The sequence below is a fragment of the Lontra canadensis genome, unplaced genomic scaffold (assembly GCF_010015895.1).
Source record: "Lontra canadensis isolate GAN:19392208 unplaced genomic scaffold, GSC_riverotter_1.0 scaffold1, whole genome shotgun sequence".
Taxonomy (NCBI): Eukaryota; Metazoa; Chordata; class Mammalia; order Carnivora; family Mustelidae; genus Lontra; species Lontra canadensis.
This window is the reverse complement of record NW_022630995.1, coordinates 4,106,601-4,131,966: the sequence shown is the minus strand read 5'-3', so window position 1 is coordinate 4,131,966 and position 25,366 is coordinate 4,106,601. Positions and strand designations below refer to the sequence as shown.

Genomic DNA, 25,366 nt, shown 5'->3' with positions numbered 1-25,366 from the left:
GTGTTTATGTGTTTGTAATTGTTATAGGTTATTGATAGATTGACCTTTTCATTATTATAAGAATGCTTTTCCTTGTTTTTAGTAATTACATTTGTCATAAAGCCTCATTTATCTAATACTAGTTTAGTTATTCTGGCTCTTTCTTTGGTTGCTATTTATATGTTGTATAGTTTACCTTCCTTTAACTTTCATCTCTTAAAAAAATAATTTCTGACTCCTTATTGATACTCTCTACTTGGTGAGGCATCATTTTCATACATTTGTTCTTTAGACATGGTTTTTTATTAGTTCTCTGAACATATTTGTAGTAGCTGATTCATAGTTTTTGTCTGGTGTGTCCAACATCTGGGTTTCCTCAGAAGCAATTTCTCTTGACTGCTTCCCCCCTACCCCCAAATGGGCCATATTTACTATTTTCATGACTCATAATTTTCTGGTGAAAACTGGACATTTTAAATAGCTTATTGAAGTGACTCTGGAAATCAGATTCCTCCACTCTCCAGAATTTTGTTTTTGCTATTTGTTTAGTGACTTTCCTGTACTGATTCTGTAAAGTCTGAATTTTTTATGGGCAGCCACTCGAGTCTTTTCTCAGTTCGGTTAGTAGTCAGCTCATGATAGGACAGGTCTTTCCTGAAAGCCCTGCAGCCGGCACGTGTTCCAGCTATAGCTAAGGGGCCCTTTCTGTGTGTGGCGTGAGTTCAGTGCCATGGGTTCCAGCTTCGCTTTAGCCTTTACTTTTTTTTGTTTTTTTTTTTAAAGATTTTATTTATTTATTTGACAGAGATCACAGGCAGAGAGGCAGGCAGAGAGAGGAAGGGAAGCAGGCTCCCTGCTGAGCAGAGAGCCCAATGTGAGGCTCGATGGATGCCAGGACCCTGAGATCATGACCTGAGCCGAAGGCAGAGGCTTTAACCACTGAGCCACCCAGACGCCCCGCTTTAGCCTTTACTTTTTCTTGCTCAGAGTCTCAGTGTCACCCAGGGGTGAGAGGCCGGGGCCTTCTCATCTTGCCTGGGCATACATTCATCCCTTCGCATGCAGACGGCCTTCTAGATCCCCGGGAATGTGTTGGAGCTTTCCAGCGCCCCATATAGATACTTCATTTCCAGTTTTCCCCCGTGTTTTTAGTCGGCCTCTCATTATCCTGACTCGGCTGGGCACCCAAGACCGCCGCAGGGTTGTGTGGTTAGTTGCTGCTGATTGTTTTCAACACAAGTTCTGGTGGTCGTGATTTTTGCACATTGAATCTGAATCAGGTCAAATACAGACAGACCCAGAGAATGGAACTTTCCAGGGAGCTGCCTGACAGGTCTTGTGTTTTTTTGGTGAGGCCAAGCCTGTTTTGTTGATGCTGGGTTTTGCAGTTACTGTTGTTGTAAGCTGTATTTTTTCAAGACTACCATGGAGCTGGGAGAGAATGATAGGAACAGGACAAGTTAAAATGTCACAAAGCTCACTGTTTCTTACTGAGATTCACTTTGTTTTGGATAAAAGCTTCTCAAATTGTTGCAAACTTTTGGGTAGTTTAAGAGTTGTGAAAAAATTGATTTTTTAAAAAAAGGTTTTTTTTCCCCCTTAGGAATGAGATCATAAGTGGGGGGAGGGGCAAAAGAAGAAGAAAGAGAGAGAGAGAGAGAGAGAGAGAGAAGCAGACTCCCTGCCCAAGTGTGGAGCTGGATGGGGTTCAACACAGGGCTCTGTCTTAGGATCCTGAGACCATGACCTGAGCTGAAACCAGCTGAGCCATCCAGCTTCCCTGCGTTCACCTTTTTGATAAATACGCAGATAAATAAGTGTTGTTTTGCCAGGTGATCTCCATCAAGAAGCTCAGTTTTGTCCATTGATAAAGCCATTTCTTTTAACACATTTTAGAAGTCATTTAAAAAATTTCAATACCATCTTATAAAATACACAGCTTTATTGATCTTTTGTATCGATTTCCATATACTTCTTTTTTCTTTCTCCAAAAACCTTTGAAACCCATCAAAAACTTTGTTTTCTCTCTTCATTTAATTGACTTGTTTAGGGATAACTTATAAGTGTTTTTGAAATTTTGTCCAGTCTCAAAAAGGGGGAAATTTCCCATGTTGTAGTTACTGAAAAGAATTTATGATGGTCTTTGCAGTCTGTTAGGGAACTATGTTAAATTATGGCAATGCTGTGAAAAATCCATGTCGGTAATTTTGGTGACAGCATTCATATCTGAGTGTCTGGGCGTATAATATCTATGCAGATATATAATTGTTTTGCTTAATATTCTAAAATGGATCCCAAAGTGGTATTAAGGATTATAGGAAACTCTCTATGGTATTGGCCTACTTTATCTTACTGTTACCTAATACTCCAAACACAGGAGTATCATTGATGGTTTCTGAGTTTCTACCTTGGAAGCATTTTATATACATAGTTCTCAGTTAATAAGGAATTCATGATATTTACATTCCTATAGAAATAATCTCATAAATGTTGGCTGGCTTACAAGGGCTGATCCAACGGCTAATGTAATTGATGCTTTAGGATTCTGAGCTGTAAACAGAAGTAACCCATCTCAAATTAGTTTACCAAAAAGGAGTTTTACTGGTTGAAAGAAACTTGGTGTCCTGAATGCAGCTGTACCTGAAGACAATGAGATTATTTTGTTTATAGTATATTATGTTTTGGTTATATTAGCATTTTTGTAATGCCTACACAAAATGTCATCCCTTGTAATGTTATTTGCCTAGTCATTTGCATTTTGATAGAAATACAGGTTTCCATATCTTCACTAATTTCATTGTGGTAGAATTTGATAAATAAAATCATGAGGCAAAAAATATGTATATTTTAAGGCTCTTGATATATGATTATGGTGGTAATATTTTACTAATCTCCACATCCAACAAGAGCATATAAAAAGATCATAAAAGATTATTGATTTTAGAACAACCTTGCTAACAATATAGTGATGCTATTAAGTAACTTTTTTTTTGGATACAGGAACACAGCTGTTTTCATTGTGTCTATAAATGATGATAATAAAGAAGATATCTCTTGCTTTGGTCTCTTCTCTGGACTTTATACTTGGAAATCTAATTGTCACTTCCATGTCTCCAACTGAATGTCCGGTAGGCATCTGTGACGTAATGTGTCCAAACTGCACTCTTGATATTCTGCCCCAGACTTTTGCTGTTTGTCAAGAACTATTCAGAGTTTGAGATTTTACCCTCCTTGTAATCTGACAGGTTAGCCTGCCATAGTTACACGGATGCTGTCAGAAGACACGAGACGAAGGATTTTATTACAGCAATAGCTGTAGCCAGAGTATCAGTGTTTGCCCCGGTTTCCAGAGCCTTAGTTCCCACAGGACTGTGGAAAAGGTCCCAGGTGATGCCTGTGCATACGGTGGATTGTATTACAGGAGAGGATGCCTGAGTTAAGGGAACTGGAATCTTTTATGATGTGATTTAAGTCTGTCCCAGAGAAGATTGGGGGGGGGGCATTATTATCTTTATTATGCTAGGCAGTAAACTAAACTGCCCTTTGCTCCAGAGGAATATATAGTCTGTGTCTTCTAAAGCTGTCACTGTGCAATCTTGAAAAGATAGTCCAAAACAAAGGTAGTTAGTGCCTCTGCTCACAAGATAAGTAGAAATGAGAAACCCATATTGCATTGTTTGCCACTACAGTCTTCTCTGTCTCAATTAATGGTGATTTCATCCTTCTAACTCCTCGGTCCAGAAATCTTGGAGACATTTTTAACTCCTCTTTTTCTCTTATATCTCACATCCAGTCTGTCAAGAATTCTTGTCCAGTCTACCCTCAAAATATATCTAGAATTTTTTCATTTCTCACTGTTCCCATTGCCTTTTTCAATACCACTATCATTTTTTGACAGTTATTGTGGTAGCCTACTACCTGGCTTTCCTACTTCTAATCTTGCCTTCACTTTAATCCCCAAACAGTAGCCAGAGTGGTAATATTAAAATAAGAGTTCAGTCATGTCACTCGTCTACTTAGAACTCTCCAGTGGACTTTCATTTTACTTGGAATGAAAGCCAACATCTTTACTCTCATCCATACATAAGACCCTGCATGGAACTGGATCCCTTTTATGTCTTTTTGAAATCTTTGTTATTTGTTTTTTTGTTTTTGTTATCTCTTCCTTGTTTGTTTGGCTTTAGGCTTTTTGGTCCCTTTGCTGTTCTCCAAATGTATCAGCCAGGCTCCCCGTCTTAGGACCTTTGCACACCCAATTTTCTCTACCTGGAATGTACTTGTTCCAATAGTGGGACAAGTGGGCTCATTCCCTCGCTTTCCATCTTTACTCGGAAGTCACTCTAGGCCATCCCCATGTATCTAGATTAAACATTTCAATTTCATGCCTTCCGCCAACCCAGGTTTCCAGTCTGCTGTCCATTTCAACTTAATTTTCTTCTCAGGATGTAGCACTATCTCCTATACAGTGTATATTTTATTTATTTTGTTTCAGTCCTCCTAGAAGTAAGCTCACAAAGGGCAAGAGGGTTTCTCTGGATTTTTTACAGGTCGTTTGTTTCTTGCACCTAGTACAGTATTCAGCACCTTGTGAGCAGTTAATATATATTGTTGAATGAATGCATGATTTACATGGTGCAGAAGTGAAGTCCTCTTTTTAGAATTTATGTTGTACATTAGAAGTGTAGTGAACAACAAAGGAAAATGATGAATCAGATTCATTGCTTTTTATTCACAGAAGATCAATGTAGTCATTGTAACTTACCAGTTAGAATTACTTTTGGCAGAACCATTTTCTTAATGTTAAGTCGTGCGCTTAAATATTTGAGTGCCGGACAAGGTGGCACTCAAACATGGATGAAACTGTGATAAGAAAGGTGTTTTTGTGGAATTTACATCCAGTTGAGGAGACAGGCATTGGAGGAGTATAACAAGTGTAAATACTGCGGCGGGTAAGTTTTTGGAAGTTCCTGTTGTAGGGGTTGCAGACTGCGATGCTGCCCAGGCCAGGCAGGCCTGTGGGAGTGAACTGGGCCAGCGAACGCGTTGAAATGGTGGCGAGCAGAGAGCGCGCACACGCCCTGCGCAGCACACACGCTGTGTGAGGGAACACCGGCTGACAGCTTCTTGTGAGTGAGGTCATATAGGAATGAGGACCCACTGTTTCCTTATTTCCAAGTTTTTTAAGAGAAGTTGAAAATGTAGGTTTTCATCTGAGATATCTGCTAAGGCACTGAGCAGTCCAGTCAAACATGGTTTTGACCTGCGTCGTCTTTACGAGAAATACTGCCTGTGTTACCTACGTTTCTATCAAGAAGAAACCCTGGGAGTGGGGAAGGCATGTTTTCTCTTGGTTATCCGTTTTTCTTTTGTTCCTCCTCTGTTTTAATGTTTTTCCTAGGTCCTCCCATTTGTAATTATATAGTAGACTTTTCTTCTGACACAACTAACACGGACAGATGTGGATGTAAAAATCATTAGAAGGCGAGATTTATGGGGGAGGGAGGAAGACTCAGTTTTGTGTTATTGGAGTAACTGCTTACCTTCTCTCTAAGTGTTGACTTTATTCCTCATCTGGACAACAGGAATGTCGGTTAAACTGCCTCATGATGTTGTGAGCGGTAGATGAGGTGATGCACTCGGCAGTTCTCTGTACGTCGTGAGGGCCGTGTGAATGCTGTGCGCTTGCCTGTTCTTTAACTCCTCTTATTTCTGCCTCGTCAGATGTCCCCGACTCATTCTTTCATTGGCTTGTACTAGATAGCACTTACTGACATGAGAACTTCGGCAAAAATTTGTTAGTAATCCTCTTTAGGAGTATTTTCACTTTTAAAGGAAACTTCTGAAGTCATTGCCTAACTTAAAGTGATGAAACTCTGACGTGTCACAGGCCATTGGGCATTGGGTAGGAGGATCATTCTTCTGACTCAAATCCCACAGCAAAATAAGTGTCTGTTCCACTTATCTTGAAGATTGTTTTCAAATGACATTGTTTTCTTTGGCAATGGTTAAAACCAGAAGTTGCTGACAGCTTGGTATTTCCTCTGTCTTGTTGATTTGCATGATGTATGATGATATACCCGCTACAGAAAGACCACATGTAATTTCATCCTTCCATCTTTCTTCCATTCCCTAGGAAAACAAACTTGATAGGAGTAAACACTTCTAAAGCCCAGTCTTTCATAAACATGAAGTGCTGGTGTGTGTCGGACCTGTAGGTATCTAGGATACTGTAAACATTTTCTGTGGCAAGAGACTTACGGTGCCTTTGGGGAAGTTGGAGTCTGTATAATCAGCAGCAGTGTCTTTCTTGTAAAAGAATAATTCTCAGTGGTGGTGGTGTGGTTGTTGGATGGCAAGGGAGAGAGGAATTACCTGGGGAAAAACATCTGGCATTTCTTGTTTCTTCCAACTTTGTCATGAAAAATTTGCAATAATATGAAAACTTGAAGGAATAGTATAACGAATAACCATGTTGTTCTTCATCTACATTCAACTACCAGTAGCATTTTATAGTATTTTCTTTATAAATTTTTGAAAACACGTGGATAATTTTGAATAATGGCTGTGTATTTGGAGACCTATTGTTCATTTTCTTAGGTGGGAGAGAGGTACTGTGGTTAAGGAGGAAAATGTATACATTTTAAGAACATATATGTGTTTAAATACCAATTAAGTGCTAGTAAGTAAAATGATAGTCTACCTGTTACTTCCTTCAGACAGTTTACCACCAACAAAAAGGTTTTATGGTCTCTTTCAAAAGCTAGAATTTAATCAAGGATTACATAATGCATTTGATTGTTATGTCTTTTTAAATCTAGAATAGGGACGCCTGGGTGGCTCAGTTGGTTAAATGTTTGCCTTCAACTCAGGTCATGATCCCAGGGTCCTGGGGTTGAGCCCACGTCAGGCTCCCTGCTGGGTGGGGAGTCTGTTCTCCCTACCCCCCACCTTCACTCCCCCTACATGTGTTTTCTCTCTCTTTTCTCTCAAGTAAATAAATAAATCTTAAAAAAAAATGCAGAATAACCCTACGCCCCTCATTTTTTTACTCTACCTGTGGAACACTGTGTAAGACACCTAGCCAGAGTCAGTATCTTGGACTTTGGTGGTTTCTCTGTGTTACCACTTTCCTTATTCTTCTAGCCTCTGTTTCATGTATGCTGGAGTTGGGCCTTAAGATTTATCAGGTGAAAGGTTTTTAACAAAATTACTTTGTAGGTAATCAGGAAGCATGTAATGTCAATATTAATGCAATATTAGTGACTCCCAGATTTCTCCCTTACAAGGGAATTTTTTCCTTGTGATACTTTGGCATCATGGGAATATCCTATTTCTCATCACACTTCATCTTGAATTTTGGGCATACACTGATGATCCTTACTGAATCAGTTTCTTAGTGTTGTACTTCTCAATTTTATACCTTTTCTTCCCAACTCCATTGGCAGTCTCTATCACTTTTTGGAAATGAGTAGTGTCTTCCAATGTGTTGGGTAAGAAAGTAGGCTGAGAACCATGGTTATAAGAAACATTTAATGGTAATTATTTATATAACCTCTGTCAACTTGGATTTTCAGTTCTCTGGAAAGAAGGTGCTAATTAGGAGCTAAGAGACATTCACTGAATGTAAATTATATTGATGAAATTAATTTCTTACAGTGACTACAAAACTTGTCTGGTTTTGTTAAAGCGTATCTTAGGTTTATCGAGGCATTTAAAAAATACCTCATTTTTTTTTCATTTCAGAAGAGTTTGGTTACTTCAAAAGTGATTGAACTGTTATGTTATGAATACATTTTGATTATTTTGCATCTATTATTGTGTGAAATCGCCATCAAGTTGCTTAATACCTAATGGGAGAGGCAGATTGATGAACAAAAGATGAACTCTGCTCTGTGGTATGGACCGGAAGCTGGGAGAGTTTGAAAGCAGTGCAGTATAACTTGTAGGGATGTCTCATTGTATAAACGAAGTATTTACTAAGTACTTAGTTTAGTATTATATGTCTCCAGAATATCTGATGTTGACCTCTAGACCTCTAGACCAAATCCATTTTGAATTATCATTAGGTTTAAAAGTTTTTTGATTGTTGCTTGATATGGCATACTTCTCATCTTCCCAAGTAGGAGATAAAATACATCCATAACTACTACTTTTAGGTAAGCAGTTGCATTCTGCCCGCGGTTCTCTGACACTAACTGGGCGCCCATCAATTCAGTTCTGACACTACTGGACTCAACCCACGCCTTAAAGGGCTCAGTCTCAGATGATTGCCTCTATTTCAGATGCCTGGGGGCCCTCAGCACTTCTGGTGACTTTCTTGACAGCAAATTTGGGGTTTCCCATGATTCCTCTGCAGGTTTGATAATTTGCTAGAATGACTCAGAATTTAAGAACGTGCTTTACTCACAATTACCATTTTATTACGAAGGCTACAGTGAACAGCCGGGCTGAACAGGTGCATGAGGCAGGGGTATAAGGAATGGAAGGGCCTCGAGCGCAGGGGCTTCTGTCCACTTGGGGGCAGGGTGGGCCGCTCTGCGGATGTGAGTGTGTTCACCAACTAGGAAGTTCTCGGGGTCTTGTTATTGGAATTTTTATTGAGGCCACTTTATATAGGCACAGTTGATTAAATCATTGACCATGTGATTGCACTCCGTCTCTTAAACCCTCTCTTCTCCTCAGAGGTTGGCAGGTGGAATGGAAGTAGAGGCAGGAGGCTGAAAAGTTCCTACTCCAGCCATGTAGTAGGTCTTTCTGGGGCCAGTCTCCAGCCCGAAGCTGGAAAAACGCTAAAACTGGTAAAATGATGCCATCCGTATATAATCTGCTTATTTAAAAGTAGTATGAACTTAATTGTGCTTACACATTCACTCTCTGCTTGTGAGACGGCCAGATAAGGGTATAGGGCCAAATCCACCCTGAACTACAGCAAATGTGCAACCATTCAAAAAGATTTTTTCTTTATCCTGAACCTTCTGAAGTTTCTTGATGATTAGCCTTGATATGGTGTTTTTTGTTTTTGTTTTTGTTTTTGGGTGTTCACCATGCTTGGTATTTGCTGGGTTAGTGCTTTTTTTTTTAATATTTAAACTTTAATTAAATTTTAATTTTAAAACTTCCAGTATAATGAACACGCATGGTTACATTTGTTTCAGGTGTACAATATAGCGAATCAGCAGTTGGGTACCTCACTCAGTGTTCATGATAAGTGTACCCTTTCTCCCCCTCACCTTGTTCACCTGTCCCCACCCACTTCCCCTCTGGTGTCCACCAGCTTGTTGCTGATATTGAATTCGTTTGTTTGTCTCTTTTTTCTTTGTTTGTTTTTGTTTATTAAATTCCACATATGAGTGAAATGATGGTATTTGTCTTTCTTTGACTTAATCACTTAGCATTATACCCTCTAGATCCATCCATGTTGTTGCAAATGGCAGGGTTTCATTCGTTTTTATAACAAATATTCCATTGTGTGTGTGTGTGTATATATAGGATATATTCTATATATGTATATATATGGTTAGCTTTTTACTTACGGAAACCCATGCACATCAAGTTTGGAATATATGTGTGTGTATTATATCTTCGATATATTTTTCTTCTTTACTTATAAAGAAGAAATATTAAAGAAGAAGAAAGAAGAAAGAAGAAAGAATAAATATTATTCTTAATTATTTATTTCTTCTTTATTTTCTCTTTCTGGAACTTCTGTTACTGTGATAGTAGATCTGTTACACTGGTCCTTTTATGCTCCTGTCTTTTCTTTCTTATTTCTTTTGTCTGGAAAATTTCTGGAAATTTTCCTTAATTTTATCTTCTAGCTTCTCTGTTGAAGTTTTCCCCTTTTGATCTCTTAGTTTTAATATGCAAAAATCATTCCTCATTCTCTGAATATCCCTTTTATAGGACCCTGCTCTTATTTCATGACTACAGTATTTTCCTTCCACTCTGAATATGTTTATAGGTTCATTGGATGATTTCTTTAGGTCCTAGCTCTGTTCAGAGTTCCTTTTTTCCTGTTTGCTTGTTTTCATCTCTTCATGTTGGAGTCTTTCTGTGTCTGATGAACCTTTGATGTCTGGTTTTTGTTTTTGTTTTTGTCTTTTTTATTTTTTGAGTGAGGTTCTTTAAAGTGATGATTGGAAGGGCTTTGTGTAAATAGTAAGGGTTTCTTAATTCAGGGCTTCACCTCAATGTCATGAGTCAGAAAGCCACTCTGTTTTCCTTCTGTGACTCGCAAATTTCCGTATCTGTATTTTTTTAATCCGGTTTCCAAGAAGAGAACTTCTTTGTTACGACTAGGATGCACTTACTGTCTGGTGCTTGTCGCTGAGCAGTGGTCTCAGACTGAGGTGGAGATTCTCTTTTCAGTGTGTAGACTTTTATTTAATTTTCCTGTTTTTAGGACTACACCTTTCCCTCCGCTTCTGTCCGCATGCCTACAAATGGTGCCTGGTGTCCCAGATGACTGCTGGTTTAACTCATCTTGCCTGGAGGGGGAGGGCGGTGTTGGCTTGGCCATGAGGAATGGGGTGGGGAATCTAGAGATCTGATGCTTTTATGAAGACTTTAATCCAGTCTTCCTATTTCCTCATTGCTATCCCCGCATTCACAGGGCCCCCCCTAATCTGTAGTTTTTTAGTTTTTCAGGTTTATGTCATTAGACTAGGCTTGCTTCTTGCTCATCCTTGCTCCCTCTTCCTCCCAATCAAATGCTTGATGTGGTCTTTCTCTGTTCTGTTTAGTCCTATACCATGTGTCCCTAAGTTCTTCATCTTCCAAAATTTTGTTGACATGTCTTGTCTCTTTCATTCTCTTTGACCTTATGGATTTAAGGCTTTAAAAATCCTTTTATTTTTGTTACGGAGGAGTACAGTGGTAAATGCTACTGTTGAGATCACAATATGTGTATTGGAAATCTCTTGGCTTTGTGTGACTTTTTTGTATGCCGCTTTTACTGTATAGTGGTGGAAGGTACCTTTCCTTTATCTGTTTTAAGTTGATGAGTTCTTTTCTCATTCATTTAAAAGAAATGTCCTACATTATTTCTCTAAAAATTTCCAAAAACACACACACCCCATACAACATCCAACACAACAATGACATATAAAGAAAAAATTAGGGGTGCTTGGGTGGCTCAGTTGGTTGAGCATCTGCCTTTGGCTCAGGTTATGATCCCAGAGCCCTGGGATTAAGCCTCACATCAGGCTCCCTGCTTGGCGGGGATCCTGCTTCTCCCTCTCCCCCTGCTGCTTCCCCTGCTTGTGCTCTCTTACTCTTTTTCTCTGTCAAATAAATAAAATCTTTAAAAAAAAAGAAAAAAGAAAAAAATTAAGTTCCTCTTCCCCCATTATATGATTCTGAATCAAGCTTTGGTGTGTGTCCTTGATCAATACCAAATGGAGCCAAGTGGTAGACCAAATAGGCACACCTTTGTATGTCCGGAGAATTCTCTAATGCTCTCCTACGATGGAAGGAAAGAGATGACCCTTTAGAAAAAGAGACCAGTGATAGGAAGGCGAGTCATGGAAGAGCGGATATAAGTGACCGGCAAAAAGAGGCAAAGAGGCTCAGTTTCACTGGTGATGAGAAGAATGAAAGATAGAAATAACAGTGCCACAAGTCTTTCCCTATCAGATTGGCAGAATTTTAAGTGCTCTGGTGAGCATGTGAGGAAATGGATTTATGTTGCTGGTGAAAGTTGCTACAGCCTTTCAGGGTTTAACCTGGCAGTATTGAATCTGCAGTGTATTTTTCCTTTGGGGGACTTACCTTGGAAGTCTATGCCACGGGAACGAAAGTGCTGGTCTTTAAGAATGATTGTACGAGGGTGTTTAATGCAACATTTATTGTCCGTAATAGCAAGAGACAGATAAAACACCAGACTGATCTGGATGACCATCACTTTGGAGATGATCAAATTATGGTATTTACATGGTATAGCATACTCTGCAACTGTTAAAATGGGGGAGGGATAGGGTGGCTGGGTTATGGACATTGGGGAGGGTCTGTGCCATGGTGAGTGCTGTGAAGTGTGTAAGCCTGATGATTCACAGACCTGTACCCCTGAAACAAATAATACATTATATGTTAATTAAAAATAATTTTAAAAAATGAAAAAGAAATGAGTTAAGCCTTGTGTCTACACTACAGTAGCCCCTAGAGATGATGCTATTTTTGTCAAAAGGTGTGGAGGGAGGAGAGGCTAAACCTTATATATGGGTATCTGTGCTTTGTTTTTTATTTTACTTTATTTTTTAGAAAGGTTTATTTGAGAGGGAGAGGGAACGTGTGCTCGCGTGGTTGTGGAGGGCGAGGGAGTGAGTCAAGCGGACTCTGTGGTGTGGCGCCCTGGAGGGGGCTTCACCTCACAACCCTGAGATCGGGACCGGAGCTGAAACCCAGAGTTGGATGCTTTACCGGCTGTGCCACCCAGGTGCCCTGGTATCTGTGTTTTAAACCAGACACTTGTATAAAGATGATCTGATAAAACCTGTGTAAAATACCTTCAAAACAAACTTTATCAGTACCAGGTAATTGGAGGATTTCCTGGGTGGCTGGCATTTGAGATTAAATGCAGGATTGTTCATTTTGATTTATCTCAGGTTGACTATAATATAAAACTAATATCTTAATCCAGGTCCCTGCTTTCTTGTTTACCTAACCCAGGGGACTACTTAGTAGTGTTCTCAGGATTATTTTGTTACTGATGAATTTCTACTCCTTTGGGTACTCTTAGTTGGTAAATTAACATCTGAACCTGAGGAAGTGCAGGGAAGATAAAGAAAGAAACTGGTTCTCTCGTTCATGTTTTCTTTTCTTTTTTTTTTTTTTCATGTTTTCCTTTTTTTATGTTATCTTTCTGAACACATTTGAGGAGAGTTACAAATAAATGCACCATCAGTAAATGGAAAGTAAGACAAATGAAAGCATGGAAAAATAATGGCTTTTAATAGGAGGAGTGGTTTATCAGGAAGAAAAGTCAGGCTGTAGAAATACATGCCTTACGTTCACACACAATTACCGAAGGCACCTGGCGTCTCTAGAGCAGGGCTTTCCAAGGCAGTGTTCAGTCAGGTGCAAGCTACATTGTCATTATTTTAATACTGTTAACTGAAACCAATTTAGGTTGGCTTCAAGCTACTCCTTCATTGAAATACGATACTTTTTGTGTTGGGTTGTGGACAAAGGGGATGATATTTGAATTTGGCAAACCTGTGCAGTGGTTTCACGTGTGAACCGCATGTCTAACCTGGAAACAAACTGGGGGAGACTGATAATCATTGCTTTTCAGAATATGTACCCACAGTTGGAAAGGAATGCCTATATTATATGATTTATAGATTACAAAAGATTCCAGTAATTTTCCTTCTCGTGTTAAGTTGTGTAAATACACATTATTTCCCATTTTACTCTGTCAGATCAGTATCTGTCATTAGTTTTTTTACTCTTGGGATTTGGGGACACATTTGGAATGCTTTATAATACCCTTATGGCCCCAAATTTGGAATTATAAATATAGCTTTAATTTAACAACTGTGCCTTTGCTTGGAATTGAACAATATATTGAGTTGGACATAGAAATATATAAAAAGGGGAATTTGTGGTTAACTGCTAGTAATCTTGTGATCTATGTATGTGGTGAGTTGAGAATTGAAGTACACAATAATGTAGTCAAAACTCTAGGTAAAAATTCTGAGGGAATGATGAATGATGAACTTGAATGGGATTGGTCGTGAAATACTTCCCTGAGGAAAAATATGTGTTGAAGAATTTGGTAGGTATGGATTGATGGCAAGCAGATGATACTCCTCTCTTGGATTAGTATAATTCTTAACTAATTACCACTGAATGTGTTCTTCAAGCAAATAATGTTAGATAATGAATAATCAGAAATTGCTGGAAAATATAGTATTTGGAGAAATATAAATAAATTATTCCCTTTCACTCTCAAAGCAGGCACTATTAATGACCAGTTTTACCTAGTTTAGGTATAAAGCACAGCTAATGAACGTATCTATTTAGAAAACCTAAAGTCTGGTGGGATTTAGGTCTAATTTCAAATTAGTGAAATCAGCGAGCTTTAACTTTAAGGAATAGGGGTTTTATGAAGAAAATTAAAATTTTTCCCTTAGTTTCCCTAATTCATAGGCATAAAGTTACTTTGTTTGTGGGTGGTTGAGAATTGAATATATAGGATCCATGACTCCTCTAAGAACTTTATCTCTGGTTCAGTGGATGCTCAGTTAGGGTGTACATCAGAACCAACTGGGAGACTACTGCCCATTCCCCCAGTTAATAACCAGTTTACATTATTATTTATATATAAGAACATATTCCTAAGTAGAATAATGTAAAGTGTAGGGACACACACACACACACACACACACACACATACACGTCCTGCTTAGGCTTTCTGACTTGGGTCAGAACTTGGAAATCCAATTCAAGATAAATTCATTCTCTCTCTCTCTCTGTTACCAGCTCAACAGACAATTCTGATGCTTAGCTCTGCTTGGGAAACGTTCTAGGGGGAAGCTCTAGAAAAGTATCTCAGAACAAATTCTGTTTTAATAATTTATCTTGACTTATACTATCTCCATATATAGACCTAATTTTCAGCATTTTCTTTAAAATTTTAAAAATCAAATAAAAATTTGAATAGTTGAAGTAGTACTTTATTAGTGCTACTAATTTCTTAATGTTTGTATATGAAATTAATGCTAAGTGAACTTCTTTTAAAAAAATTCCCTGCATTGTTAGAGCTTTTACTTCAAGTACCTTTCCCAAATACCATCTTTTTCTTTCCTGGTAACCACCTTGCGAGTTGGATGATTTGATTTTTCCCTGCATTGTGTACATGGAAATCCAAATCTACAATGTGGGAGTTTTACAGTTTCTTGGAATTGCTGTTGGGGGATATGAAGACTCTGGATTGAATCCATACTGGTTCTGGAGTGTCTTAGGAACTCTTTTCCCCTATCATTTATCCCCAATAGTTTACTTTTCCTTTGACTGTTTTTTGTTGAACCAGTGCAGGTGCCTTATCATTGCCCAGTATTCTGTTTTATTAGTGCTATCAAACCGATAAAAGTGACACACCATTTTTTGTTTTAAACTACATTAAACAACATAATATCCTTTGCAGGATGAGCTTTAAAGACTTCAGGTGGAGTCTTTGTGTAGATGTGACAGAAATAATTGTTCTTTAGAATACTGAGCAATGTGTTTCGGATTTGCTTTCTCAAATACAGTTAACAGACTGCCCAGATAACTGTGGCATAAATAATGAGGACACTTATATCATGTTAAGACTTCTGGAAGGAGATGGTTCCAGAGTTGTCTAATGCAGTAGCCTAACTATGTCAGTGTTCTAGGTCATCTTTGCTCTGATCCTTTTGGTCCATCATGGTCCCGTCTGGTCCATCCTGACCACAGATAGCTATAGTAGGTCTGAACATCATATTCATATATAACAAAATCCAAAAGCTAGCAGAAGAGCTTGGCCTTCTTCACAAGCCACTCTTTTTCTGGGTGGACAGTCTTTCCCTGCAATCCCCAGCTAATTTTTCCCTTATGTCCCATAGAAAAATTGTTTACATACCTAGTCCTAAATCAGATACTGACAAGAGGAAATGAGATTCATTATCTCCGTATAACAGTGTTGGTTCATTCCCTGGAACTGGAGGGGAACCCACCCATCTGATTCTGTTGCTATCTCAGAGAACATCAGTGTTTTGTTATCACAGAGAGGAGGAGGCTAGTGAGTAGACAGTCACTAATATGTGCCAAACTATAGTAATGCAGTTATAGTCACATTTTCCACGTTACATAAGAGGCAAAATGAAATTTTAGTATTTTAACTTTTAAAAGAGAAGCATGTTTATTTGAGGAGCATGTTATTCTCCATGTGCTACTTTGTGATGGTCATAGGAATCCAATGTTTTGGCTTTTAATCTAATAAAATAGTTGCTTGCTATTTTTTTTGTCTTGTATGTGGTTTATTTCTGAGATTAAGCTCCTCAGTGATACTGCATCATTTTGATAGTAGTTTCTGCTTCTTTGTAATTAACCGGTACTCGTTCTCCTAGGTGGTTTCTCCACGGTTTTCCTGGTGCGAACAAATGGTGGAATCCGCCATGCATTGAAACGAATGTATGTGAATAGCATGCCCGACCTCAACATTTGTAAAAGGGAAATTACAATTATGGTAAGTGAAAGTGTAATTCCATTTGAAAAATTTGCTGTATTTTCTTTTGGTTTTGCACTTAACAGTAGCCAGGTTTTAGGCAAGCTGCTTATTGGTGTATGCACGTCTAGAAAACCTTTGAAGTGCATTCTTTACAGTCCTTCTTAGGGCTAACTGTAGTCAACTCCTCCTTTATCCTCTCTTTCTTATTGTAGTTCAATGGGCAGAGTACTCTGCTTTTTCTTTTTCCCCCTCTTTTTTAAAATACATTTTGATTATGAAATATTTTGAGAATAGAAAAATTAGAGAATTATGTAATAAGGACCAGTTTATGCACTACCCAACTTAAGAATTAAAATTTTACAGATACGGTTAAAGTCTCTGTATATTCCTTCCTAGCCATATCCTTATGCTGTTCTCATCCAAAAAGAAACTATTGTCTTGAATTTGTTGTTTACCTTCCCCGTGGTGTTTAATACATTCAGTGTAATGTGTTTGTCTTCAACAACATTTTGTTTTGCTTTTCATTTTAAAAATCATAAAGTTTACTGTTGTTATTACTTTTTTGGGGGGTGTACTCTACAATATATGGGAAGAGAACCTCCAATAAGGGAAAGATTCTTTTTAAATGTTAGGAAAAGTAAAAAATATTTTAATAGGTTGTTAAAGAAATTTCAGTAACTTGGTTAACTAAAGTTAAAAAATGCACAAAATAAAAATTTTCTTTTTTTCTAAGTTATCTTATTCTAAGTGCTCTGTATGGCTTCTTGTTTTTCTCCTCTTCCTTCTCCCGCTCATCCTTTTCTTACGTCTCCTCTTCCTCCTCCTCCCCCTCTACCTCTCCCTTCTTCCCCCGTCCTTCCCTTGCTTCCTCCACTTCTCTCTCATCCTCTCTTCTCCCCCTTTCTCTACCTTTTCCTCCACCTCATCTTCTTTGTCCTCCTCCTTCTCTTCCTCCCGTTCTTCTTCCCTGTTTCCTCCCCCTCTTCTTCTTCTTTCCCTCTTCCCATCCTCTGTCCATCTCTTCTCCTCCCCCCCTTCCCCTCTTCCTCCACATCTTCTTCTCTTCCTCCTCCCCTTCTCTTTTTCTTCTCTCTCTTCCTCCTCTCATCTACTGTTTATCGAATGCTAATATATACTTAAAGTTTTTGTCTTATTGAAATGAAATTTTTGTTTTATTTATTTATTACAATCAACTGTTTTAGAGCGAACAGTCGGGCATTTAGTGCATTCATGATGATGTGCAGCCACCACCTCTGCCTAGTTCGGAATCTTTCCATTGCTTCAAAAAAAAAATCCCCCGCCTGGCCAGCAGTTGCTCCCATTCCTACCTTGTTCCAGGCCCTGGCAACCACCCATTGTGCTGTGTCTCCGTAGCGTCACCTATTCCGGGTATTTCGTGTAAATGGAGTCGTGTAATATGTGACCTTTTGTGTTGGCTTCTTTCACTTAGCATGTTTTTGAGGTTCATCTGCCTGGTACGTGGGTATCTAACTGTCTGTCACGGTTTGTTTATCCATCTTTTGAGGACTTTAAAAAAAAACATTGATGGACATCTGGGCTGTTCCTACTTTTTGGCCGTTGTGAATAGTGCCGCTATGAATATGTGTGTATATATATTTATTTATTTGTTTTCAGTTTTTTGAGTTTGTATTTAGCAGTGGAATTGCTGGGTTATGGTAATTCTGTGTTTAACTTTTAGGAGCCACAGAACTGTTTTCCATAGCAGTTGAACCTTTTATGTTCACACCAGCAGTGTATGGGAATTCTAGTTTTTCCACATCCATGTCAAACACTTGTTAATATCATTGCTACTTTGAGCTGCTTAGAGAGAGATTTCCTATTTTACGTCAACATCATTAGCAACATATAATTTGATCCCTTTCGTTCAGCGATAGGTACACTTATACAACAGGATTTATCTGATTCTGCTTTTATTCTCCCTGCTCCCTAGTTAGACTAGAATTGACTAGGCTTTGAGACTTGGTTTTTAAAAGCATTTTAGAAAAGCTGTCAGTCGAAAGGGTGAAGAGATTTACCCTAAGATAATTGGCGTTCTTAGACTAGGTTCTTGAACTTGAGTTTAGACATGGTACTGTGTACCACAATTCTTCCTTTCGATAGAATTTGTGTAATTTTGTTTTTTTGTTTTTGTTTTTTTTTCCAAAGATTTTATTTTATTTATTTGACAGACAGGGATCACAAGTAGACAGAGAGGCAGGCAGAGGGGGAGGGGAAAGCAGGCTCCCCGCTGAGCAGAGAGCCTGATGTGGAGCTCGATCCCAGGACTCTGGGATCATGACCTGAGGCAGAGGCTTAACGCACTGAGCCACCCAGGCGCCCCAAATTTGTATAATTTTGATATGTAAAATATAGTCATCATCAGTAGCAATAAAACTCAGATTCTCTGCTTTTGAACACAGAATTTAGGGCGATTCGTTCTTTACAGCAGTGGTCTTCCAACTCTTTTTGGTGCCCATCTACTGTTATATTTGTGTATTTATGAACCAGTCACATGTATAGCTTCCAAATTACATGGTTAAAATTGGGTTTATTATTAATGATAGTGGATGTAAATTTATTTTAAAAAAGTATTGTTGATAATTGTTTTTTAATTTCCAGACCTACCTAATTAGATGATTTATTTTGAACCTTATTACATGCTGATCATTATCTTTACCAGAAACAGAAGTGTCAGATTTGCCATTTTTTCCTTATTTTCTTGTACTTGTATTATTAGTATTATATTTAACCTGTGGTTTCTTAATAGAATTTTTTTAGCCACTTGTTTGTTTTGTAGGTTATTTAGTTAAAAGTATATACATTCATAAATCCACTTAACTAAGTACACATAAATTGTAGTATGTTGCAGGAAAAACAAATTAGAGTGTAATTGTTAGTTCATAAATATTAGAGCTTAATTAAAAAGTATTTTTAGCTAAAAATAAACAAAAGTTCTGGTATTATATTCTTGAGTCCCGAAGGACTATGATGCACACTTTGGGAGACTGTTAGTTTTGAGTGAACCATCTCTTTCTTCCTGATTGAATTTAAAAATTAGTGTTCATTGAATATTTGCCTGTTAGAAAATGGCACGCACATGTAAGGAAACTTTTCATTGAAACTGTGGAAACCTTTTTGAAACATGTCAGCTTCCATATTTATGCTTAATTTACTTTTTGAAATTCTTTAAATATATTAATTTAGACTTTAAACCATTGCTAGTAGAGCTTGAAAATGTATGTTTTTCAATTATTATTATTTTTCAGAAAGAGCTGTCTGGTCACAAAAATATTGTGAGTTATTTGGACTGTGCTGTTAATTCAGTTAGTGATAATGTATGGGAAGTGCTTATCTTAATGGAATATTGTCGAGGTAAGTATTTTTCTGTATTTGTTTTATACTGAAAAAAAAAAAAAAAAAAAAAAGAAATTGTCCTTAAAATGGTTTACTAGGTGTCTTGGTTTCTCCCAGGACAGCTGTCATCTGATCTAGACACTTACTGTAATCCCTAGCTTTAATTATCTAATTAAGGAATGCTATTAAGAAATATTTAAAATCTAGTCATCGTTGTTGCAGTGATGATAGGAGCATGTAAATGACAATTAGAAAAATGCTGTTGGTTTAAACAAGAAATCCAGGCAGGTGAAGAGCAGTTATACATCATCCTCCCTATATGTTTCTTTTATAGCCCAACGAAGGAAAGCATAATTTATCAATATTAGTGTTGTAAGATTTTCTCCAGCACTCTATCATGTTAATTTTCAATATATATAAAATACAATAAATTTAGTTGTATTTTGATCTATAATATTTATAAACTTACATAGTCTTTGGGGTTCTTTTATAAATATCAGAAGGTTAAAAACTATATTTTATTTGGATATCATGGTATTTCAAAGAAATATTTACTGGTGTAGCATGCCTTACTAATAATTTTAAAACTTTTTAATTTAATATATTTGGAGGGGGCAATTAATTCATTTCCAGTAAACTTGCTTTTTTTTTTTTTCTTTTAAATCAGATGGTATATGGCAATTTTGGCTGTAGCGAGCCTTGGTTTATATTTAGATTCTCGTAAGACAGTTATGATTTTTAATTATATTAGGAACACTTGTCATTTCCTGAGTGATGGAGGAAGAGGAAGTTGGTGATGGTGATGGAGAAAATACAGTCTCATTTACTGTAGTTTTGTAAGGAGGGAAGGACAGGGGAAAATGAAGTGAATCAGTATTATATCTATTATGTTATACTTGTAAATTATTTCCATATATAATTTAAAAAATTAGATTTTTTTAAATTGTTTTATTTATATTTCATACTGTAAAACATGTGATCTCTTTAAGGAGAAGATATTGATGTTATTTACTGCACTTCCCTGAGTTCTAGCATTTGTGGTGCTGTTAGCTGGATAGAGTAGCCCTTGGTTACCTGTAAAGATAGCCCTCAGCTGTTTTTTTAAAGATAATTAAATCTGCGAGGAGCAAGATGGCAGAGGAGTAGGAGACCTTAATTTCATCTGGTCCCAGGAATTTAGCTAGATAGTTATCAAACCATTCTAAACACCTACAAACTTAACAGGAGATCAAAGAAGAGAATAGCAGCAATTCTGTGAACAGAAAAGTGACCACTTTGTGGAAGGTAGGATGTGCAGAGAAGTGAATCATCTGACACTCACTGCAGCAGGCCCTCCCCCAGCAGGAACATCCAGCCAAGACCAAGATTACTGATCAATGAGAACTGCAAAGCTCCAGTGCTGGGGGAATACGGCACATAGAATTCATGGCTTTCCCCCCATGATTCTTTAGTCTTTCAAAGTTAAATTTTTAAAAATTTCCTTATTTTTTCTTTTTCTATTTTTTTTTGAATTTTTCCTCTTTCCTATTTTAACCAATATCTTATCAATACCTTTTTAAAAATCTTTTTCAATTTTCATTTTTACAATGATACTCTATCTCTTCATTGTATTTAACCTTATTTTTTGTGTATATGTATATATGTTATATATATAACTTTTTATATAAGTTTATAAATTTTAAAAGAAAAAAAAATATATATGTAAAAGTTTTTCTTACAAGTTTTTCTTTCCTTAAAATTTTGAGATACAGTTTCTTCTAACAGACCAAAATATACCCTAAATCTAGTGTATGGCTTTGTTCTGCTCTCCTGCCTGATCACATTCTTTCCCTTTCCTTTTTTCCTTTTTTTTCTTTCTTTTTTCTACCAACTTCTTATCAATTCTTTTTTAAAATCTTTTTAAATTTTCATCTTTACAGGCATATTCCATCCCTTCATCGTATTTACCCTTATTTTTGTATATATATAAATTTTTCCTTCCTTAAAATTTCCCTCTTTAAAATTTAAAATTAAATTTTAAAATTTACCCTCATTTTTGTATGTATATAAATTTTTCCCTTCTTAAAATTTTGGGAGGCAGTTTCTTCTAACAGGCCAAAATACACCCAATATCAAGTGTGTGGCTCTGTTCTATTCACCTGATCATATGTGTGTGTGTGTGTGTGTGTGTGTGTGTGTGTGTATTTTTTTCCCTTTCTTTTCCCTCTGGTTTCAGGTCTCTTCCGATTTGTTTTAGTGTATATTTTTCTGGGGTTGTTGTTACCCTTTTAGCATTTTGTTCTCTCATTCATCTGTTCCTTCTCTGGACAAAGTGACAAAGTGGAAAAACTCACCTCAGAAAAAAAAGAACAAGAGGCAGTACCAACTGCTAGGGACCTAATCAATACAGACATTAGTAAAATGTCAGAACTAGAGCTCAGGATGACAGTTATAAAGATACTAGCTGGGCTTGAAAAAAGCATAGAAGATATTAAAGAATCCCTTTCTGGAGAAATAAAAGAATCTAACCAAGTTGAAATCAAAAAAGGTATTAATGTGCAATCAAAAATGGAGACTCTAGTGCTAGGATAAATGAGGCAGAAGAGAGAATTAGTGATATAGAAGAACAAATGGTGGAGAATAGGGAAACTAAGAAGAAGAGATAAACAACTACTGGATCATGAGGGGAGAATTTGAGAGATGAGAGATAAGAGACAGCATAAGACGAAATAATATTAGAATAATTGGGATGCCAAAAGACGAAGAAAGAGAGAGAGGGGAAGAAGGTATATTGGAGCAAATTATAGCAGAGAACTTCCCTAATTAGGGGAAGGAAACAGGTATCAAAATCCAGGAGGCACAGAGAAACCCCCTCAAAATCAATAAAAAGAGTTCAACACCCCACCATCTAATAGTAAAACTTAAAAGTCTCAGAGACAAAGAAAAATCCTGAAAGCAGCTCGGGACAAGGTTGGTAACGTACAATAGTAGAAATATTAGATTGGCAGCAAACCTATCCACAGAGATCTGGCAGGCCAGAAAGGACTGGCGTAATATATTCAGAGGACAAAACGAGAAAAATATGCAGCCGAGAATACTATATCCAGCTAGGCTATCACCAGGACAAACAAAAACTAAAAGAATTTGCAAACACCAAAAGCGGCCATACAAGAAATATTGAAAGGGGTTCCCCAAGCAAAGAGAAAGCCTAAAAGTAACATAGATCAGAAAGGAATGGAGACAGTGTGCAGTGACAGTCACCTTACAAGCAGTACAGTGGCACTAAATTCGTATCTTTCAACAGTACCCTGAATGTAAATGGGCTAAACGTCCCAATCAAAAGACACAGGGTATCAGAATGGATAAAAAAATAAGACCCATCAATATGCTGTCTGCAAGAGACTCATTTTAGACCCAAAGACAACTCCAGATTTAAAGTGAGGAGGTAGAAGACAATTTGCCATGCTAACATAACAAACATCAAAAGAAAGCTGGGGTGGCAGTCCTTTTATCAGATAAATTAGATTTTAAGCCAAAGCTATAATAAGAGATGAGGAAGGACACAATATCATATTCAAAGTGTCTGTCCAACAAGAACATTTAACAGTTTTAAATATCTTATGCTCCTGACATGGAAGCAGCCAGTTATATAAACCTATTAATAACAAAATCAAAGAAACACATCTACAATAATACAATAATAGCAGGGGACGTTAACACCCCCCCCCCCCATTGAAATGAACAGGTCTTCTAAGCTAAAGATCAACAAGGAAATAAAGGCTTTAAATGACACACTGGACCAGATGGACATCACAGATATATTCAGAACATTCCATCCCAAAGCAACAGAATACACATTCTTCTCTAGTGCCTATGGAACATTCTCCAGAATAGATCACATCCTGGGTCACAAATCAGATGTCAGCTGGTACCAAAAGATTGGAGTCATTCCCTGCATATTTTCATACCACAGTGCTTTGAAACTAGAACTCAGTCCCAAGAGGAAAGCTGGAAAGAACTCAAATACATGGAAGCTGAAGAGCATCCTATTAAAGAATGAATGGATCAACCAGGAAATTAAAGAAGAAATTAAAAAAATCAATGGAACTAGGAGCTGGTTCTTTGAAAGAATTAATAAGATTGGTAAACCCCTGGCCAGACTTAACACAAAGAAAAGAGAAAGTACCTAAATTAATAAAATCATGAATGAAAGAGGAGAAGAGATCACAACCTTACACCAAAGAAATACAATTATAAGAACACCATTGTGAGCAAATTAGACAATCTGGAAGAAATGGATACATACCTAGAGACATATAAACTACCATAACTGAACCAGGAAGAAATAGAAAACCTGAACAAAGCTATAACCAGTAAGGAAATTAAAGAGTTATCAAGAATCTCCCAACACACAAGAGCCCAGGACCAGATGTCTTCCCAGGGGAATTCTACCAGACGTTTAAAGAAGAATTAATACCTGTTTTCCTGAAACTGTTTTCAAAAAATAGAAATGGATGGAAAACTTCCAAATTAATTTTATGAGGCCAGCATTACTTTGATCCCAAAACTAGACAAAGACCTCATCAAAAAGGAGAATTAACCAATATCCCTGATGAACATGGATGCAAAAATTCTCACCAAAATACTAGCCAGTAGGATCCAACAGTACATTAAAAGGATTATTTACCATGACCAAGTGGGATTTTTCCTAGGCTGCAAGGTTGGTTCAACATCTGCACATGAATCAATGTGATACAATACATTAATAAAACAAGAACCCTTTGATACTCTCAATAAATGAGAAAGTACAACATTCTTTCTTCATCAAAGCTCTTCAAAGTGTGGAGATAGAGGGTACATACCTCAATATCATCAAAGCCATCTATGAAAACCCACAGCAAATATCATTCTCAGTGGAGAAAAACTGAGAACCTTTTGCCTAAGGTCAGGAACACGGCAGGGATGTCCACTATCACCACTGCTATTCAGCATAGTACTAGAAGTCCTAGCCTCAGCAATCAGGCAACAAAAAGAAATAAAAGGCATCCAAATTGGCAAAGAAGAAGTCAAACTTTCACTCTTTGCAGATGATATGATACTTTATGTGGAAAACCCAAAAGACTCCACTCCAAATCTGCTAGAACTTGTACAGGAATTCAGTACAGTGTCAGATTATAAAAATCAATGCACAGAAGTCAGTTGCACTTCTATACACCAACAAGACAGAAGAAAGAGATATTAAGGAGTCAATCCCATTTACAATTGTACCCCAAACCATAAGACACCTAGGAATAAATCTAACCAAGGAGGCGAAGAATCTGTACTCAGAAAACTATAAAGTACTCATGAAAGAAATTGAGGACGACACAAAGACATGGAAAAACCTTCCATGCTCATGGATTGGAAGAATCTATGCTACCTAGAGCAATCTATACATTTAATGTAGACCCTATCAAAATACCATCAATTTTTTTCAAAGAAATGGAACAAATAAATCCTTAAATTTATATGGAACCAGAAAAGACCCCAAATAGCCAGAGGAAGGTCAAAAAAGAAAACCAAAGTTGGCGGCATCTCAATTCAGACTTCAAGCTCTATTACAAAGCGGTAATCATTAAAACAGCATTGTACTGGCACAAAAACAGACATATAGATCAATGGAACAGAATAGAGAGCCCAGAAATGGACCCTCAACTCTATGGTCAACTAATCTTTGACAAAGCAGGCAAGAATGTCTAATGGAAAAAAAGACAGTCTTTTCAACAAATGGTGTTGGGAAAATTGGACAGCCACATGCAGAAGAATGAAACTGGAACATTTCCTTACACCACACACAAAAATAGACTCAAAATGGATGAGAGACCT

The 25,366-nt window shown here is 37.3% G+C and overlaps 1 protein-coding gene across 4 annotated transcripts in view; it reads left to right on the top strand.

Annotated features, from left to right (window-relative positions):
• The window catches only part of BMP2K (BMP2 inducible kinase), a 116,573-nt gene that overhangs the window by 27,028 nt on the left and 64,179 nt on the right, over window positions 1-25,366 (top strand). For all 4 annotated transcript variants that reach the window (XM_032882717.1, XM_032882569.1, XM_032882646.1 and 1 more), the window contains exons 2-3: window positions 16,068-16,186; window positions 19,435-19,540. In XM_032882717.1, the coding sequence (XP_032738608.1) occupies window positions 16,068-16,186; window positions 19,435-19,540 (225 nt within the window). The remainder of the gene's footprint in view (window positions 1-16,067; window positions 16,187-19,434; window positions 19,541-25,366) is intronic.